Source organism: Echiichthys vipera (genome assembly GCF_963691815.1).
Source record: "Echiichthys vipera genome assembly, chromosome: 19".
In the NCBI taxonomy this organism is placed as follows: Eukaryota; Metazoa; Chordata; class Actinopteri; order Perciformes; family Trachinidae; genus Echiichthys; species Echiichthys vipera.
Window position 1 is genome coordinate 10,570,147 of NC_139844.1, and position 16,874 is coordinate 10,587,020.

The window sequence follows — 16,874 nt, forward strand, 5'->3', positions numbered from 1 at the left end:
ACCAAAAAAAGAGAAGTTGAGTTTATTTTGTTTTATTTTTTCTATGTCATATGTCTTGACGATCTTCATCAAACACATTCACAGGTTCACAAAAGTTAATTACAGTGAGTATTTATAACACTTCAGAGAACTACACACAGTGAAGAGTCATTTCTTGAAGCAAATGCTAATTTGCTTTATAAAATTAACTAAATATCTTTTTCATATATATATTATCCATTTATAATGTCTTTTCCACTTTGTCATTACAGAGAGATTGCTGCAGACAAACAGTTCCAAACAGCAATACGGGTAACTTAAAATAGCTGCACATTAATGATATCAAATTAAATACTCAGGAATACTTGACAAGGGCAATATTGTCTTTTCACTTTCACTGGTGTTTAACAATATTTACTGCACTGCTTGGTCATAATACATAACTATTTCCACGTAACAAAAGGAAAGGTTAGAGAGGTCCAAGGTGTCCTAAGCTAGTTAACAGTGGTGCTCAATGGCTGTTGTGCACTCTTTCAGTAGTTTTTCCCGTTCAAATATACAGTGTCACCCATATTTTATTCTTTATTATGGATCAGGAAAACCTCTTAAGGCTCACAGGGTGACTGGAACAAGACCCACAGAACATTTAATGATCCTCCCTTTGAGAACAAAGGTTTCCAAACCGTTTTTTTCTAAACACTGTCAAATAGTTCCTACATTACCAACAGTATTCCTGTAACAGATAACAAAATGCCTTTACATTGTTAAAGTTGTGAGGCATGTTATGTCGTCATTAGCCGTTTCACATTTCTTTAGCCAGTAGAGAATATCAATTAGCAGACATTTGCCACAGAGTATATCAAGATACTCAGAGACTTTGTGTAACACGTAATCGAGGGGTCATTCATTTACACTTTAGACCCCTTCTACATTAACAGGTGTTTGTGTTTTGTTTTTAGGGCAGGCTGTGTTAAAAGCGTCGGCCACCAGGGGGCCCAGGCCACCTCTGGCCTCTGCCAGGTGGAGGATGAGGCGGAGGAGAGACCGGTCCATTGTGGTAGCTGTGTAAAAGGATAAAATCACACATTGGATTCTTGGCTTGGGCCACTAGGGGGCACACTCTGATAAGAGCAGCCATCTGAACTAATCCAGTCAGGGATGTCTTCCAATTTCAGTTACTGTGTACCTATGAAAGGCAAAATACAGTCTAATCTTATTATTCCATGCACTATTGAAGAGTCTGGCTTCAAACTGTTGAGCAGTGAGTTTCATTTTTATTTACAAACTACGATAACATTCTTTGACTCACCATTTGTGGTAGTTACACAAATTATTTCAGCAAAAAAGTGTGTCATTTATTCTATTTGACAGACAAAGTGAGAAAGTTGGTGTAGTTAAAACGAAAGAAATTTAACTAGAGTGAGGCAAGAGAAAAGGGAACAGAAGGGACTGCACGTTGTGTCACACCCCCTCAGTCTGTTGGCTCACAGTTACCTGCGCATTTGCGTTCATTAAAAAAGGAATATCACGGGTAAGCACTCCTCAGATGCACACCAGATTCATTTTAAATCTCTACAGGAATCTTAGAAGCGTGATAGGAATATACTGAGAATTGAACCTGCAAAGCTTGGGCGTGATAGTAATATTCAAACACACACTTACCCTCTTGGGCCGCGGGGGTGGAAGTGGCGTGGAGGTCCAGGAGGCAGCATGCCGCGGCCTCGAGGGTGTGGTGGACGCCCTCTGAAACCAGGATGACCTGGAGGAGGGGGTGGAGGGGGGCCGTGCCTACAGACAGGGAGAAGTGTCACAGCAATAGAATACACTTATGGACATTTGCTGTCAGAGGAAACATTTCGTAGTGACACACAGGAGCCATTATTGATGCAAATGTGAAATAAGTCACACCCACCCATTGGCGGCAAACGTGAAAAGATAAATGGCTCCATACGGCTCAAATGTATGGCACTTTGTGTAATACCAAATAGCAAAACATTTTACTTTTTAGGACAAAAGAAAGCTAGCAGGATCATTCTCAAATGTGAGAGAATCCTCCCTATATCCAGTCCATTTGTCTGTCTGTGCATAGGCTTGTGTGTGAGCTGGTTACCTAGGCATGGGTGGGAAGGGGCCCCTGAGGTGCATAGGAGGTGGTGGGGGAGGAGGAGGGCCCATGCACATCGGTCCCCTACCTCGATGACCTCTCAGATCTGGGTACGGTCGCATCCTCCTCATTCCTCTGAAAGGGACAGGCAGGAAGTGCAGTTTACCCATAAACGTGAAGCATTTTAATCTTCAATACCGCACATATCAAAATGTTTAAGTTTGGGTGTAAATCTACCCCAAAAAAAACATTTATTTTTTAAACTAAAAATGCATTTCTCTATGATTTGTTTGCATACAAAACCATTAATGAAAGCAACTTTTTGTCACTTATATTAAACACCGCGAATATTTCAAATGTCCGTACCTCATGGGTGCAAATCCATTCATGGCTCCATTTTTCCCTTGACCCCTCGCATATCCAGGTTGACCGAACCCTTTCATCATGCCCCGCCCACCACGCATGCCGCCTCGACTCATCCGACCCCCTCGACCACGGCTTTTAAACCCAGGACCCCTGAAGAGAAAAAGAAATAGGAGGAAAACTGAGCCACTAGTCAAAGTCCAGTCATGTGAAGCAGTAACAGGCAACTCTGCACAAACACAGTGAGGGAACTCGAAGCTTCACTTCAATACCCAGAGATCATGTGATGCGACAGTGAACTGTTTGTAGTATCCTTGTGTTTACTAACCCGACCTCTTCATGACTGATTTATATGAAAAGATATCAGTAGGATGAGACTGCCTTCTTTCACATGCAGTTTAAAAACATTATGTATCCATAAATACAGTATTGGAAAGGGTAAATAAGACTGACCTAAATTTGTTGTCCATCAAGGGTTTCTGAGATTCACTCTTGGAAATTTTTGACATGTCCGTCCCCTTTTCTTCTGTGTCTCCATCCATCTGAAATGATGCAGGTCAATATTAATATACAGGACACTGTCACTCTTCTAGTATTCATATTTAATGTATAAAAAATAACATTATAATTTTTCCAACAAACGTAAAAAAAAGCATTTTGCTTCCACATGCAAAATGAATTATTCAGATACAATAATGTAAATAAATGAATTGAGGACAAATTAACTATAAGGTATTTGAGCATGATGTAAAGAAATGGGAGCCTCATTCCCATAGATTTGATTTTGAAGGAAGTGAGCAATTCATGAATAGATCCTTTAGCAAAAGACATAATTGGTCACTTTATTGTACGTATGGCTATAGTTTTTATATTTTGTAAATTTCCGGCTAATTCAGTGTAATGGAACAGAAGAAACAGTTTATATCTATCTATCTATTTACACTGGTGTCATCTTGATAATACAGCGACACATGGCGACTTCTTTCCATCTTTACCACCTTTTGCTGTCCTGCAATAACTTATTGATGTTGTATGAGATCATCTTTGATAATACTACTCACTGGAAAACAATAGTTATGTCACGAGGTTGTAAAAATGTCACTCAGCACAGGTTGGAAACATGAAACCTCACTGTTGCATTCCCTTCATTGTTCCTTCACGCCTCACACTGAAGCAGGCTACAAGTTTGCGAGTTAAGCACAGACAACTGCAGCTCAGAGCTGATAACGGGAAAATTATTAATAGTGCCAAAGCCAGGATCACTACTGTAAAATGCAGAAGTGAAGTGTGGAGAGTTTGTGATATAGGAGAAAAGTCAGAGCAGTGGGAGACACTAAGCATAGAACTGCCACTTCACGTATAATTTACATTTTTGTAGTGACTTTCAAAATGTGGCCTGAAGGAGCAACTGCCCCAGAAGACCACAACTTGAAAAAAGCGCCTGGAACTTGTTTTTCCAGTGTTTCTGATACTTTGGCTGAAGATCCTGAGATCTTTTCAGCAAACAAGAAAAATATGTTTAAGTCTAAAAACTCAACTCTGATCATTTACTATCAATTATATAAATTATATATATTTTAATTTAAGCAGCAACTGCTTTATATCTGTTTGTATTTGTGTGTGTGTGTGTGTGTGTGTGTGTGTGTGTGTGTGTGTGTGTGTGTGTGTGTGTGTGTGTGTGCATGTTTTGTATGTTGTTTGTTGCATACTTTCTCTGAAATGTATGTACACTCAGGTTATAAAAAGGTACACCTACGTATAATGAATGCAGTCTAAAACAATTACTCCTCCGTTCATAAAGGTCAAATTGTTCAGTTTTTTCTGAGGGTCATGCTGAAGGCTGTAGTATGTGGTGTTGTTGAATTCAAAACTGAATAGTGTTTCTTATATCTTGTACATTCTGTGTGTTTTCAGTCTTTAAATCTACTTTTAAGTATCTGTATATATCTACACATTTATTTATTTACACATATACATAAAGACAGACCCTTGTGCAACAGAATGCAAAAGTTCTAAAGCATATGGACGATAAACGTGAAAGTTTAAAGACAGTAACCAACCTTGCCACATACACAGACACAGTAAAGAGGTTTCTGAGAACCTTTATGGACCTCTGACCACGACCTGACCTAGCCTGCTGATGTTGATTTTACTCCACTGTATGAAAAATACATGTTTTGTGACTATAGCTGATCTTCTTAATTTTTATTATTATTATTTTATTAATATATATATTTTTGTTTTTCTGTTGTTTAAAAAAAACTGTTTATTATTCGTATTATTTTTATAATTATTATGATTACTATTATTATTGTGTATCCGTTAAAAATGTTTTAAATGTGGCAAATAATAATACAAATAATAATTGGAAGAAAAACATAAACCCGTAAAGCGCCTGCAGAGCCACAGGCACGTCGAGCGTCATGGAAACATTTCTGCCCTGATCCTGAGAGGCTGTTAGAGCTGTTTGAGCGCTTAAATGTAAAGCTTGCACAGCCGAAGTGGGCCCCGTGCAACAAATATACTTCAAGCCGCTAATAAAACCTTAATACAGTTGATCATACAGGAGTTACTGTTGGTTTACAGCGGCTCTGTCTATCTGCACGAGAGATGCAATAAACATCGTAGAGCCGACTTGGGTATATCGTGTCCGAAACAGTTATTATATTAAATATTCAAGTATGCATTCAACGTTTGAACATCCTTTATGAAAAACACGCAATAAATATATAAACGTAATAAGTGTGAATTTAAATAAATCAAAATGTGTAAAGGGGGCGTTCCTGTGTTTTTTTAAACGCTTTGGTGAATAGAGAGAAGGGACTTACTTCAGTGGGTGATCCGGCAGTCTACTGTTCCTGCTTATTAATGAAAAATAAAATATATTTGAAAAAATAAAGATACTAAAAATTCAGCTTCTGTGGCTGCTTTGCGCTTTGAAATGGCGGCTCCGTCAGACCAGAGTAGACACCTCAGGTTGGGACTTCTTGTGCTGTGTGGAGAGTTACGCCCCCCCGGAGAGAATGCCGGTGTCTGATTGGCTACTCGCTGCTGTCATTCATGCTGCGTTCGGTATTTCTGCATTCTGATTGGAGGAATCGGGCTAGCGTGCGTTACCATTGAGCCGCTGATCCTGAAGACGGCTCATTAATTAACTGGGCCACAAGTTCAGCACATACATCACTAATTTACTGTAGAGGTATAAAACGTGTGTGTTATCTAGATGGTTCACACTGTAACCAAGGGAACAACAGTGTGAACATGTTAAATAAGCCTGACACGTTTTTACTGTTTGGGAAGATAGAAGAAGAACTGATAGACAATTTAACTCATTTACAAAATACAACAGGAACAATTATTTAATAGCTTTCAGACACAACAAAACTTCAACATACCATGCAGCTACAGTAAAATACACCAAAAACAACAAGTATTATGAGGTTTCTCTAAGTTCTCTGTTAACACAAACACACAGGATAGATTCTTCATTATAAAGCTGTATTTCATACCCATTAAGATACAAAGGCTACATATCAACAAGTAGCAAACTCTATTTCCACACACTGAATTCATAAAGGAAGCTTCATATACAAAAAAAAGTGCCCGCAAAAAAATATTTACATCAAAAGAAGGGCAATCAAGGGCAATATTAAATGAAATCCAATGATTAAGTTATCTTACAGATGTTGTATTACTCATAAAATATATAAAACCAACTCAATTAAAATGTCCAGATGAGAGTAAGCCTGATGCGTAAAAAGTCAATGTGCGTCCGTTACGCGCGGCTCAGGATGTCTGAAAGCTTGTTGATATATTCAATTGTGTATTTGAGGGTTTGTATCTTGGTCAGGGGCTGGCCTGTCTTGCTGTAGTCTGGCGGCAGGTAGTCACGGAGCTGGTGCAGAGCCTCTGCAAGACTCCTCATCCGCATCTTCTCCCTCTCGCTGGCCTTCATGCGTCTTTTGGTGGACATCTTGGGTTTGCTCAGTCTCTGCGCTGTTGGACTCACTCTGCGTCCCGTGAAGCCGAAAGGGAAATCCTTCATCTCCCGATGCCCGCTGGAGTAGCACATCTCCGGTGAAGAGCACATGGAGTCTATTGAGGACTCCGGTGAGGTGGACTGAAGCGAGTCACGATCTTCTCCAAAAGTGCTCCCGTGGCTCTTCCACTCTGACAGTATTTTAGCTGTAACAACCTCCAGGTCCATGTTAGAAATATCTCGAGACTTCCAGACGTCCGTGCAGCGAGGATGACATCAGGGGCTGAATGACAGGCTGATTCTGAGAGGGTGATTTTGTGAAAGCGTTTTTATATAGAAGCAGATCTCCGGAGGTTTATGGGTTCACAGCTCAGGCGAAAAAAAGTTCAAAGAAATCCTCAAGTGCCAAAATGCGACCTTCCCGAAGGGCGTCGTTCGTTATCACTGTGGTGTGAATAAGGCTAAATAGACGGATAATGTGATAGAAAGAAAAATAATTAGATTCCTTTTGTGGGAAATTACTCTTTAAAGTCTGCACGGCGACAATTATCAGTTTGATGTGATGCGTCTAATGAAGGAATAAGAGGATGCTGTTTCACCTGAGAGCTTCACACCTCTCTGGCAACTCAGGTCTGCGTGTGCCTTCAGTCTGGAAGTTACCTAGTAGAAAAAAACATACTAATGTTTAACTTAAGAGAATGGCCTTACAGAGATGTGTAAAACTTATCAGATCTAAAGGTTTAGAATGAGCAGCAATCATCGTCTCGCTGGAAAGGATGTAATTAAAGGCCAAAAAAATGTATTATATCATTTATAAAACCAAGTCTTACAATCCTGTTTGACCTTTTGATTGCACAAATATTTTACTATTTGTCACCTGGAGACATGCTGCTTATTTTCAATGCAGTTTTCCTGTTTCCATCAAGCATAAATATCTCAATATCTCAATAATTCACAATAAAATGACACAACTCATTCTTCAGGAGGTGATTTGCAATGGAAAACCCTCTGGATTATCCTGACAAACCTGATTTAAGAGCCAGCACTAGGGTTGAGTTGTTATTTGGGCAGAGGATGCAGCTGTCACCAAGCTCCTGCCAGACCTTTCATGTCTGAAAAGGTGTGTAAGGCCTCACTCATGATCAAGGGGAGCAACACTGGCAGGCTGTAAAAACCAATGGCTCAGCATCCTCTGCTGTAGCCTTCTCTCTCTCGATGTGGAGTGACATGTAGCTTGTCAAACAGCAGTGAGAGAAAATAAGCACATGTGGTGCTGTTAAATGGTGTTGGATACTGATAAACTGTGCTAATCCACAAACCTTTTCTTCTGATTTACATCAACTCTTCCTTTCAGGATCAGCGGAGCAGGTTACAGCACATCAAACTTTGCTACAACAAAACATTCATAAAAAAATATTTATTTGAACAACTTCATGTTTTGTTGATGAGCAAGACAACCAGTCAAGCCTTCCAATATCACAGCATACATTGGATAAATGTAAGAGCACAGCTTTAATAAAATCCAGTTTAAAAAAAAGAAATTTAAGTGTAATTCTGGCACAAAATTATCCTGGGGTCTTCAAACTTTAAGTCGCTTTTCTAATTTCATAATGTATTCATTTTCTGCTAAACTAATACATTCACTGTATAAAAACCTTTTAATAAGATGTTTAAAGTACACATTTATGAAGTTCTCTTTAATTTGAACTTGTGAATTTTGTCAAGCTTGATTTGAATAAAAACACAGGAGTCCAGGGTTGAAACACATACTAATAAATCCAAATTTCGCTGGACGAAATGATTATATTTTCTGAGGTTGACTCCTTCTTGAAAGGTTTAAATCAAAAGTGAGAAAGTCATAATGTCTGTAAGAGAGGAATGCAGATTGAGAAGCGTCACATTTCCCTGATCCGTGCAGCGTTTTTCTCTTATTTGACATAATGCAAAATAACGCAGCCCTAGACATGAACCTTTTCAAGTGTACTTTAGCTAGATATTTATCTCCAACCACTTCACAATGTCCAGAATATTCTGTTCAGTTTGAAAGAGCCGAAACATTCCTAGACCAAAGCAGAAATGCTGTTGTGTTGGGTGATTATTTTTTTGGGGGACAGTTTTAAATTGATGGCATCCTTTTAATGTGTATTTATTTATATCCTGACGGCTTTGTGTGTGTTGTTATTGGCATGGTTACAATTTTGTAAGCACATTTTGTAGTGTCTCCATTGTCCTGGTTTGATAATCAAGCTGTTATAATAAGACAATGAAAAGCAGCAAATCCTCATATTTGAGTAGCTAGAAATAAATGTTTGACTTATTTGGATTTTCAAGAGTTGCTGTTTTATGTTCTGTCTACTGAATAATCGTCCAATTGTTGCAGCACTTCTGTAAAAAGTTAGTTAGTGGACCTTGAGATAAGATTTTTTTTTTTTTGGTCAACCTCCATTTTCAAGGTTAAGAATAAAGTTTCTCATTCAACACAAAAAGCTGCTCTGGTCCACCCTCCTGTAATCATGCTGCTCACTTCAGGAATTTCAGTCTCAGTCTCTCCGCCAGTGGCAGTGGACTAGAGATCACTGAATCATCACTATCTAACACGACGACAGGCGATGCTGGAGACTGAGGGAACACATCACCATCCACATGAGCTGGCGAGACATCGGGGCATTTGCTTTTAGGTGCTACAGGTTTCGCGATACCTGCACTGCAGCTCTGAGATTTTGGATGTGATAACTGAACAGTAGGAGCAGTTTTCACTGTTGGTTTGGATGTTTTCGGTATCAGGGTGAAGTCTGAGAGGAAGCTGCTCTTGATCTTGTTCATGGACCTGATCTTAGTTCTTCTTTGAGGTCCAGACTGCTGGTTCTCTGCATCGCTGCCCTCGCTGGATGAACACACGCTCATACACACGCTCTTCTTGGAGGTCCGCGACGCGTTCCTGTCCTTGTCACTTTGACCCGGGTCAGAGTGGCACCTCTGTGGTGGGACAACCAATGATGGAATTACTTTTCGGACAAATTTATATTTCTGAGGAGGCTTTACATTACATTTGTCCTTTGTTTTACTTTGAGCTGAAGGTCTCGACTGCTGCTTCGGACTGTGAGTTTCTGAACTGTTTTGCTTTTTGTCAGTGAGTGGATCTTTTTTGTAAACAGCAGATTCCTTTGCTGTCAATTTACTGTCACTGCTACCTTTTCTGGGGATCTGTCCATTTGGTTTTGAGTTATGAGAAGACGTGTTGTTGACAAGGGGACACTCATAACTTAGTTGTTTTGAGACCACATCATTGTGTATCTCCTTCTGGACTATAGCTTTAGCTGTGTTCCTAATGAGCAGCCTTTCCCTTAGAGGACACAACTCTGGAGCTGCTACTCTGACATCACTTGAGGACTTATGCTTGGTGTTTTCGACTTCGCTTTCCTTGGCATCACTGTCTGTGGCTTTGCTCAGCTTTGGTGGCTCAGTGGTGTGGTTTGTAGCCGACTGGGGAGTTGGAGAAGATGTGAAGGACAAAGCATCCCAGTCAATATCACTTAGGTGTAGAGCGTCGATCACAGCAGAGACAGACGGTGAAGCAGCAGCCTCTGATTCTGCATGAGAAAGAGGAGTGTTGGGGTAATCGCCCAGACTGCTGCTGCAGTCTTCTTTTGACTTCTGCTGCTGTTTGTGGTTCACTGGAGTGTCCAAAATTAACACTTCTGGTTCATCCGAGTTTGTTATGGTAGCGGCGTGTATTTGTTGTTGAGTTTTAGAGAAACTCTGCAGGGTCATCTGAGCCAAGAGATCCGAAATACCATCAGAGACGTCACATGACTTCTCCTTTTTATTCTTTGGCTTTTTCTCTGTGAAGAAGATTGAGATCAGATGTCAGTGTTCAGCAGCTAAAGGGTTTCAGGAGTTAATGGTCAAGACATACACTCTAACCGACACATTAGGAAGTGAACCTCTACAGCAGTTATGACCGGGGGGGTTAGGGTACAACCTGCATAAAGTGACAGCGAAGCCTGTGAGACAGACACCTCTCAGCTGCATCAAAGCATTTGGTGTGAACCGGTTGAGCTGCCAAACTCTACATTTTCAGGTGTCAGAGCTGCTGCAATAGACAGCCTTGAAAAAACAAGTCAAAGCTCCAGGTGCCTTTGATCAGGACACCCGTGTCAGCACAGTGTGGGAAATCTTGGAGTTTGTCAAGTCTGGTGGGAGCTTTTTTAGCTACATTTACTGGTTAATTTTACAAAAATCTTCACAGAAATTCATTCTTATGTACTTAAATGTATGTATATGTATTTATCCAAAGTAAATATAATAAGTTATTGACTCACTCTTGGTCTTGTTCTCTTCGGTCAGAGCTTTGTCTCTCAGGTAGCTCTCCACCAACTCTGGGTAGGCCACACGGAAGAGAGACTCTTCCTCCACCGTCCTCACCTCGTGTTGGTCCTCTGCAGGCCGATCCTCAGGAAACACGTAATGTTCTGCAGAAATAACATCAAGGTGAGGTCCAAACTGAAACATTTTCATTGTTATACCAGCCAAGACGACAGTGCAAATAACAGAAGCATCAGTAAAAGATGCAAGATATAATTAATATGTAAACAGAGTAAAGTATCTGCACCACTTTTCACGAGGAATGCAACTATTACTATATATATTTTTTATTATCCATTACTGTCCATTATATTTTCGATTAATCGCCTGGCCTATAAACATATAGAAAAAAAATCCATTTAAATTTCCTAGAGCCTAAGATGTCGTCATCAAATTTCCTGTTTAGCTATATCGAACAGGGTAAATAAGCAAAGAAATGTTGAAATGTTTTTTAAATACAAATTACAATAAAAATATAGATTTTAGCCTTTTCAATGAAACTGAGAGATGTTGGTATGACACAAACTTAAGAGCAACATGTATGAGTTTAATAAAAAAATAAAATATGAGAAACCACATTCTGGATGAGTGGGTTGAGAGTTTCTCAAGTCAGACGGGCTTGTTAGTGAGGTGGACCTTGATATGACAGATTTCCCAGCTCGGGGAGGAAGCCAGTTTAGCACCTCGTGTCTGTTGTGACTGATCTGTCACCTCTGAACCCCACCTCACAGCAAGTCACTAACAGACGAGCCGGTGACGAGCACCCCGCACCCCAACCTCCGCTTAATGCAGCCGTCACGTCACTCAACCCAGAGGATGTTTTCTTAAATGCATAACAAACTGACCTGGTGTTCTCCAGATGATCTCGAAGCACGAGACGGAACTCCTCACCCTTGGTTTCAATATTCTTTTTTTTTTTTAAGGGAAAAGAGATGTTTTGTTCATAATGCATGTACTAAAATAAACTTTTTATCACAACAACGCCACTAAAGAAATTTGTAGGGCTACCTGAGGGGCTTGATTTGGGAGGACATCTCTGTTCCATATTTTCTGTTCATCAACTCTGCGTAGGTCATCAAGACTAAAACCTTCTCACTGGTGTAGTGCTTTGGCCACTCCATCTTTTCATAGGCAAATTTCTGGGAAACACACATTTTAACATGTCACAAACTTAAAAGATATAACTAACTGAACAAAGCATTAAAATAATCCCATTACCTGCATCAACTTCATATTTGGCTGTCTCCTCTTGAAATGTGACACAGGCTTATCCTTGGAAATCAGGAACTCATGAATGATCTGCAAAAGCAATTTAAGTATTAAAAACCCAAACATATACCGTACATTATTATACCAGTTATTTAAACAATAGCACCGAAACTATAGCTGATGAAAACAGCTGTACCTCTGTAAAGGGGAACTGTTGACTTGCCAGTGTTTTCCTAAAAAAATGATGAGATGAACAAAATGAACAGATTACACATGAAAACAAAACATCCTTGAAATCAGTACATCATTATGTTGACGTCTAAGTCTTGTTTTGTCTGAGAATTTAATCTAAATCCCAGAGATATCAGAAAATATTCATTTCATATTAACTTGATGAGCTGCAACAATTAAATTGCCTTATTAGGAAAACAGCTTAATCAATGCTGATTATTTTTCTGACAAGAAACTAATCAATTAATGTTTCAGTGCAGTGTTTCCTCCTCAGACTGACGGAGGACGATCATTGGTAGAGTAATGCTACCACTCTAGATCTTTTTAATATGTTGTCTCTAACTTATGCTTGCTGTTCCACCATTACATTTCTGTTTATGCATTTACATTTGCTATTTTCCCTTTAGTTATTTATTTACAGAGAGTCACGTACTTTCTGATATTTGCCTCAAAAGACGAGGCCTGCCGGGTCTGCTCATAGCGGTGCCAGTCACAGGGACATTGGTAGTCAAAGTCTTGAGGTTGACAGAAACGCTTACTGTCGCAAAGCATGCAGCCGCTGCGCTCATGTGTCTTTGCTGAGCCTGAAAAATGGAGGAGATGAATCAGAAGTCATATTCGAAAAAACGAAAAACAACTTTGCAATCTATGACACTACTACAGCTTGGGTGTAAAGTCAGAGGCATATTCATCCTCACCCGCCTTTCACATACGTGTATGTTTTAAAATGAACCATGTGTGACCCCCGCCCCCAACAGACACACACACACCCTCTTATTAGATTCAGGAACCAGAGTTCAAAGCAGGGCACCACTCACCAGGATGTTGACATATGTTACAGTGAGGAACCTTCTTCACAACTCCCTCAGACACACTCGTATTCTCCTCCTTCCACTGGATGAACCTGAGGTGATCAGAGAAAGGTCACAAACACAACACTATATACACCCTTTATGTGAGAAAGGCAAACAGTGGTTAGAGCAGTCGCCCCATGTAAAGAGGCTGAAGGTCGAGGCAGCGGCCATGGGTTCGACTACAACCTGCGGTCCTTTGCTGCATATCTCCCCCTTTCTCTCTCTCACCCCATTTCCTGTCTGTCCTTAATAATAAAAGGGTTGAAAACTGCCAAAAAAATCTTAAAAAAAAAAAAAAAGAAAGAAATGAAAATACTGCTTATCTGCAATCAAAAGGCAAGACTCTGTGTTTCCTACCTCTGCAGGAGTGTTTGTCCTTTCAGCATCTGGATAAGTCTTAGAGCTTGCTCTTTACCAACACCAGGTATGCCCTTAAGGAAGCAAGACAATATACAATCAAAGCAAAATACCAGCAGAAAATCATCCCATGGTCATTTTCTGGACTTACACACATCAGATAAGCCATTGAGACAGTTTTTATTTGTGTATAAACTATTAACGGAGAAATCCGTGAGAGTCGCTAACAGCCGGACGTGGCTAACACTGGTTAGCTCAGGGCATTAAAATGTCTTTTTTTAACCACTAATCCTGCTCAAAATAACACCAAACCTCTGCAGTAGCATGATAACAGTCCCTACATGTAAAACAAATCACCAACAACATAGTGAGTGAACCCAGAGTTTATTAAAAGAGTGTTTTTTAAGACTTACCTACTGGCCCCGGTACCAGCTCCTCTCATAGTAAAGTCCATTCAAGTCGATTACCAAAGTCAATCCAAAAGGAAAGGAGCCCATTGACGCTTCATTTTATGTGTAGGGACTCTTATCATGCTACTGCAGAGGTTTGGTGTTATTTTGAGCAACATTAGTGGTTAAAAAAAGCCGTTTTAATACCTTCACCGCACTTCCCGAGCTAATCAGTGTTAGCCACGTCCGGCTGTCAGCGACTCTCTCGGATTTCTTTGTTAATATTTGTTACACGAAAAAAAAAATCTGTCTCGATGTCTTATTTAATGTATGTAAATGCAGAAAAAGACCCTGGGAATTACACTTAAGATAAGTCATTCATGTTGGTGATTTTTGAGGATGCAAATTTCAGATTAATGTGCTTTCCTACTTTAGGAATATAATCACAGCCAAGGAGGACGGCCAGACCAACTAGGTCCTCTCTGGAGAGATGTAACTCTGTTTGTACTCTGGAGGTCCTGTAACAGTACACCTGAGGGTCCTGGAGGGAGAAGTAAGAAACAATATTATGCAGATCTTTTGTGTTTTTACAGTAAAAGCATCAGTAGAAAAATAAACAGAATTAAAGACGTATCTGAAATACTGTCTAGTTAAAAGGTGTAGGGCAGCTAACAGTAATATTCATTATCATCATTGTGTGGATCGCACACCCACCCACCTCCTAACTGACTGAAAAGGATTTGCACTAATAACTTTTAATACATTGTACCTTTTTGTAAATATACATGTTAAAAACGTTTTGTTTTCAGGATATTTGCGAGCTGCTGCCTACTGACTTTGTCTTTGTGTTTCTATTTTGATTTTTTTTATTGTTGTGTACGGGAGAAGCCATACAAAATTTCATTGTACTAAGTATAATGTCAATAAAGAGAATTCTGATTCTTTTTAAGTAATTCATTTCTCATATTCATTTCAAAATAAAGGTGGATCTTAAAGAGGATATTGGATCGTCAATCACTGAATCTACATAAGTGACGCACATTCGAACTACGGTCCAGCGATTTGGGATAAACCTTTTCTAGATGTCTTACACTGCGAATGACTGAGATGAACGTTCACAAACATACTTTAGTGTTCATATTGAAGTTCCTGTAGACAGTACGGGCTCCATACAAGAAGGCGTCTCCATCATTAGTGATGCAGCCGTCCACCAGGCCCTGCGAGTCCAGGTAGGCACACATGGCCTCAGCCTCCCCAGCGGCTGTCACCCATGGCACACCCAGAGAGTCCAACATGTCTGCACACTACAGGGGTTAGAGAAGGACAAGAGCACTTAAATACAAGGATTTATAGTGACTGACTCGTGTTAGAGATGCAGGTGAGTAAAGGACCAACCGACCTCTCTAAGTACATGTTTAAAGCGCCCTCTGCTGGTGTTTATTGTAGCCTTCTTGGGGGCAGAAGCCTTTTTGAATCCACCATATTTTGTTTGTGTCCTCTTGCTCATGGTTTCTGCTTTAAGTTTAGGGGCTTCTCCTTCCATCACAAAGACGAGCTTTACCCCCATAAGCGTGAGGGATGACACCCTAAAAAATAAGTTCCTGGAAACAAAGAGATAGGGTTTTAAATATCTGAATTGAAGTTAACATGATGATGAATGAATTAAAGCAGGGGTCTTCTATGTTTTTTAGGCCAAGGACCCCTTAGCTGAAAGACCAACGAAGTAGGGACCCCCTACTACAAATATTGTATTAAATTGAGTTGCATATTAAACTGGGCCTAACAGCTAGGGCGGCCTAAAGCATACACACAGATTTTAATGGTAATAATAATAATACTAAGATAATACAATGATCATTATAAACATATTCATATATTTATACATCATATGTTTATGTTAAATATACATTTGGTTTCAAGGCACATTAAATCATTAAGCTCAATTGTATCTGTGCATGGCTACATTAGTGACTACTTTAGTGATTACCTAGTGACTGCCTTAGTGACTACCTTAGTGGCTACCGTAGTGACTACCTTAGTGGCTACCTTAGTGGCTACCTTAGTGACTATGTTAGTGGCTACTTTAGTGACTACATTAGTGGCTACCCTAGTGATTACTTTAGTGACTACTTTAGTGATTACATTAGTGGCTACTTTAGTGACTACCCTAGTGATTACTTAAGTGGCTACCTTAGTGACTACCTTAGTGACTATGTTAGTGGCTACTTTAGTGACTACATTAGTGATTACTTTAGTGGCTACCTTAGTGGCTACCTTAGTGACTATGTTAGTGGCTACTTTAGTGACTACATTAGTGATTACTTTAGTGGCTACCTTAGTGACTATGTTAGTGGCTACTTTAGTGACTACCTTAGTGGCTACCTTAGTGACTATGTTAGTGGCTACTTTAGTGGCTACTTTAGTGACTACTTTAGTGACTACGTTAGTGGTTACTTTAGTGACTACATTAGTGGCTACCTTAGTGGCTACCTTGCCTATAAGCCAGTAAACCTATCATCAGGGTTGTGTAAATGTATTTATTTATTTTTTCACAAATGTATGCCTTTCTAATAGTACGTTGCATTCATGTTAATGTATATTTTCAGACATATTTTTGAAGGGAGAAAAAAAAGATTAGATTGGAAAGATGATCAAACAATTTGGTGGACCTCCTGCAGTAACTCTGAGGACACCCTGGGGTCCACACTTACCTCAGGTGGGGCTTCGTAACTCTCCCCATCATCGCTTGGACATGCTGGGCCTCGCACACCCATAAACTCAGGTCAACTGCAAGCGTCTTTCCGCTCAAACTGTACAGCGGCACCGACTCACGAACCGGCTCCACGATGGACCACAAGTCTTGAACACCCATAACCAACTCCCAAAATGTATCCAACTGATTAAACGGGAGGTAAATAGTGTAAAAATAACGGTTAATACTTAACAACACAAAACAACAGGACACGACGGTCGGAGTTTTCAAACACTGGCGCCGTTGGGCCGCGTCCCAATTCGTTCAACATATCTACACTACGCTGCCTTGT

The 16,874-nt window shown here is 40.0% G+C and overlaps 3 protein-coding genes across 4 annotated transcripts; all 3 read right to left on the reverse strand.

Moving 5' to 3' along the window:
• Nucleotides 1-262: 262 nt before the first annotated feature.
• LOC310962026 (uncharacterized protein) lies at nucleotides 263-5,360 on the reverse strand. Of its 2 annotated transcripts, none has more exons than XM_083934368.1 (6): nucleotides 5,275-5,360; nucleotides 2,900-2,988; nucleotides 2,450-2,599; nucleotides 2,090-2,218; nucleotides 1,642-1,767; nucleotides 263-1,040 (listed from the first exon to the last, which is right to left on the reverse strand). In XM_083934368.1, exons 2-6 carry the CDS (start codon nucleotides 2,986-2,988, stop codon nucleotides 950-952), a joined length of 585 nt encoding a protein of 194 aa, XP_083790494.1. In that variant the 5' UTR covers nucleotides 5,275-5,360; the 3' UTR covers nucleotides 263-949. The 2 variants fall into 2 exon arrangements, with proteins under 2 accessions (XP_083790494.1, XP_083790495.1); XM_083934369.1 differs by having other exon boundaries at nucleotides 1,039-1,165.
• Nucleotides 5,361-6,221: 861 nt separating this feature from the next.
• msgn1 (mesogenin 1) lies at nucleotides 6,222-6,653 on the reverse strand (the record flags this gene model as incomplete). Its single annotated transcript, XM_083934450.1, has 1 exon — nucleotides 6,222-6,653. The coding sequence occupies one exon, from the start codon at nucleotides 6,651-6,653 to the stop codon at nucleotides 6,222-6,224; it is 432 nt and encodes a 143-aa protein (XP_083790576.1).
• A 2,292-nt stretch (nucleotides 6,654-8,945) lies between these two features.
• On the reverse strand, nucleotides 8,946-16,702 carry gen1 (GEN1 Holliday junction 5' flap endonuclease; the record flags this gene model as incomplete). Its single annotated transcript, XM_083934569.1, has 13 exons — nucleotides 8,946-10,267; nucleotides 10,748-10,897; nucleotides 11,636-11,697; nucleotides 11,799-11,929; nucleotides 12,009-12,089; nucleotides 12,196-12,232; nucleotides 12,664-12,814; nucleotides 13,049-13,134; nucleotides 13,442-13,515; nucleotides 14,261-14,371; nucleotides 14,958-15,134; nucleotides 15,230-15,431; nucleotides 16,542-16,702. The coding sequence occupies 13 exons, from the start codon at nucleotides 16,700-16,702 to the stop codon at nucleotides 8,946-8,948; spliced, it is 2,745 nt and encodes a 914-aa protein (XP_083790695.1).
• Between the last annotated feature and the right edge of the window lie 172 nt (nucleotides 16,703-16,874).